Source organism: Lactuca saligna, chromosome 5, assembly GCF_052625555.1.
Source record: "Lactuca saligna cultivar CGN05327 chromosome 5, ASM5262555v1, whole genome shotgun sequence".
Lineage (NCBI taxonomy): Eukaryota > Viridiplantae > Streptophyta > Magnoliopsida > Asterales > Asteraceae > Lactuca > Lactuca saligna.
In genome coordinates this window covers 106618935-106621424 of record NC_136421.1, presented here as the reverse complement: position 1 = coordinate 106621424, position 2490 = coordinate 106618935, and the positions used below count along the sequence as shown (strand labels likewise).

The window sequence follows — 2490 nt, the reverse complement described above, 5'->3', positions numbered from 1 at the left end:
GCTAGTTTAATGTTAGTATAGTTAACCGGATCAAATTAATTGAATATGTTTAATGGGTTTGTCGTGTCGTGACACAGTGTCAGGCTAAAGAGTTTTAAGTGTCTTTTTCTTGTTGACATATTTTGATATGTTCAACCTGGTTAAATGTCGGCAGCATACGATATGTTTGTCATCTCTACACTCACCGATAATAATGTGTAGTTTGCTATCTGGTTATCGTACCAATATATTTAATGTAATGAACGGGTTACCCAATGATCTAAATGATTTATGTTTTGAAAGTACTAATTCAGTAATAACAAAAATAAGTTTAATGATTTAAATAGCGCAAATGAAAAATACTTAAAAGAACTTACAAGATCTTAAAATTATTTCATCGGCTGTTTTCCTTTTAAGAAAAAATAAATAAATAAAAAAAAATCGGCATAGGAATTTTTTCCAAGCTATGTTGCTTCTCTTTGAGCCTTTATTGAAATCTTTGAACTCCGTACGGAACTGTTGGCATCGGGAAACTATGATAGCCGTCCTCACCAGCAAAAAGTGGAGTTTCAACATATGCATTCTACAATATCCATGGGGTAAAACACATTAACAATAACTAAACAAATAAACAAGATCATGATGTGTGTCGATAATGTGTCACAGATGCTCTACTTTTTACAACGGATTTGATGATCTACTGCTAATTAAATCCGTCCACTATACCACAAGAATATATTTTGTCACTACTTTGTACCTAGAAAATCAAAATGTAATACTGAAAACCTTTTTAATGATAAGAGATACTTACCCCCTGCTTTTGAAGTGCAACCTCCAGTGCGTTCACAATCTGGTGCATCGTTGGTCGATCTTTACGATCTCTTTTTAAGCATCGGTTTGCAATGGCTGAAAAAGTCATCACAGAATCCCAAACTGTTTGTCCCTTGAGATCTTGAAAGATAATATCTTTTAATTTATTTTCATTATAACATTTTATCCACTTCTGGACTAAAATGTTAATTAGTTTACCATTACTATATTCACAACATGATCTTCCGCATAGCACTTCAAACAGTACTACCCCAAAGGAATATACGTCAGACTCTTTTGATAGGAAACCCATCTCTGAATATAATGGATCGCAATATCCAAGGGTACCAACAGGTCTGGAGACCAGATATGTTTGCGGTTGGTTTGCGGGGCCAATTTTTGACAAACCAAAATCAGAAACTTTAGCATTCCAGTTATCATCTAGAAGGATGTTGGAGCTTTTCATGTCTCGATGGATAAGTCTTTGTTGTGTTTCCATGGGATCATGAAGATATTTTAATGCACGTGCAACCCCGATACATATATGAAGGCGTTGGTTCCATGTAAGAGTAGCATCACTTAGATAACGATCAAGGCTTCCACGAGGGGCATACTCATACACAAGGACTCTCTCATCACCCTCGATGCAAAAGTGAAGGAGAGAGATCAAGTTTTCATGTTTGTATTTGGAAAGCATCATGATCTCCTTCCAAAACTCAGGGTTTCCTTGATCGGATCTTTGATCCAAGCGCTTGAAAGCAACCATGGTTGGTCCCGTGGGAAGGGAGAGTTCTCCTTTGTACACCGAACCAAACCCACCACCTCCGATCCACCTGTCTTGACTAAAGTTGCAGGTTGCCGATTTTATGTCTTCCATTTGAATTTTGAGGTGATCAAACTCTTCCATGATTGAAGACATTGTAAGGAATATAGAAAAGAAGAAAATATGAATATGGAAGTGATCGTAAGTCAATAGCCATCAACATGAAAGCTGGAGCTACTTAAATCGGAATCACATGGTCTTATTAAATTTGTGGCCAATCACTCTCCGTTTTTGTTTTATTGTTTTGTTACCAACTTATATATTTTTAATGTGGGAGGACCGAGGATGCCTCCTATCATTTTCTATTGTTAGGTGATGTAACGTGAACATTTTTTTTATTAGTCTACTTTCAGTTTTATATATTTTATGGTGTTAGGTTGCATAATGTACAACTAGATATAATTGATATTGTTTTGGGCTGTGGTCTCCTTGCAAATTTCATCATTTATATTATTGTCATACATGTGGTGTAATTTTCAACGAATGTGATTAACAATGTTTTATGTTTTAAGTCCCCTTTCATATTTATATGATCTTTACAGCATTAGGTAGTGTAATGTGCAATCAAGTTTGATAGATGTTTTATGTTGGGGGGAAATGATACTGTAGCATAACTAATTAATCGAATGATCCGTATAGTTTCAATTTTTTTTCTTGGTTGGTCTCTCACCAACATCGTTCACCACCGATAGAAACCACCGTTCACCTCCAACCTAAATAAAAAATCTTTACCGGTTAATTTAAAGGATAGTGAAGATGGTTATTGGGTCTAGAACGTATTTATGACTTTTTGATGGTGATGTTTGATCGACTATGGTTTCAGATTCGATTGAGTTTTTTCGATTCTAATTTTGAGGATGCTGGAATGAAGATTAGTT

The 2490-nt window shown here is 35.3% G+C and overlaps 1 protein-coding gene across 1 annotated transcript; it reads right to left on the bottom strand.

Annotated features, from left to right (window-relative positions):
* Window positions 1-296: 296 nt before the first annotated feature.
* Window positions 297-1822, bottom strand: LOC144997309 (putative receptor-like protein kinase At5g38990). The gene is made up of 2 exons (XM_078957176.1): window positions 791-1822; window positions 297-562 (listed from the first exon to the last, which is right to left on the bottom strand). The coding sequence occupies exons 1-2, from the start codon at window positions 1706-1708 to the stop codon at window positions 467-469; spliced, it is 1014 nt and encodes a 337-aa protein (XP_078813302.1). The 5' UTR covers window positions 1709-1822; the 3' UTR covers window positions 297-466.
* Window positions 1823-2490: the final 668 nt, after the last annotated feature.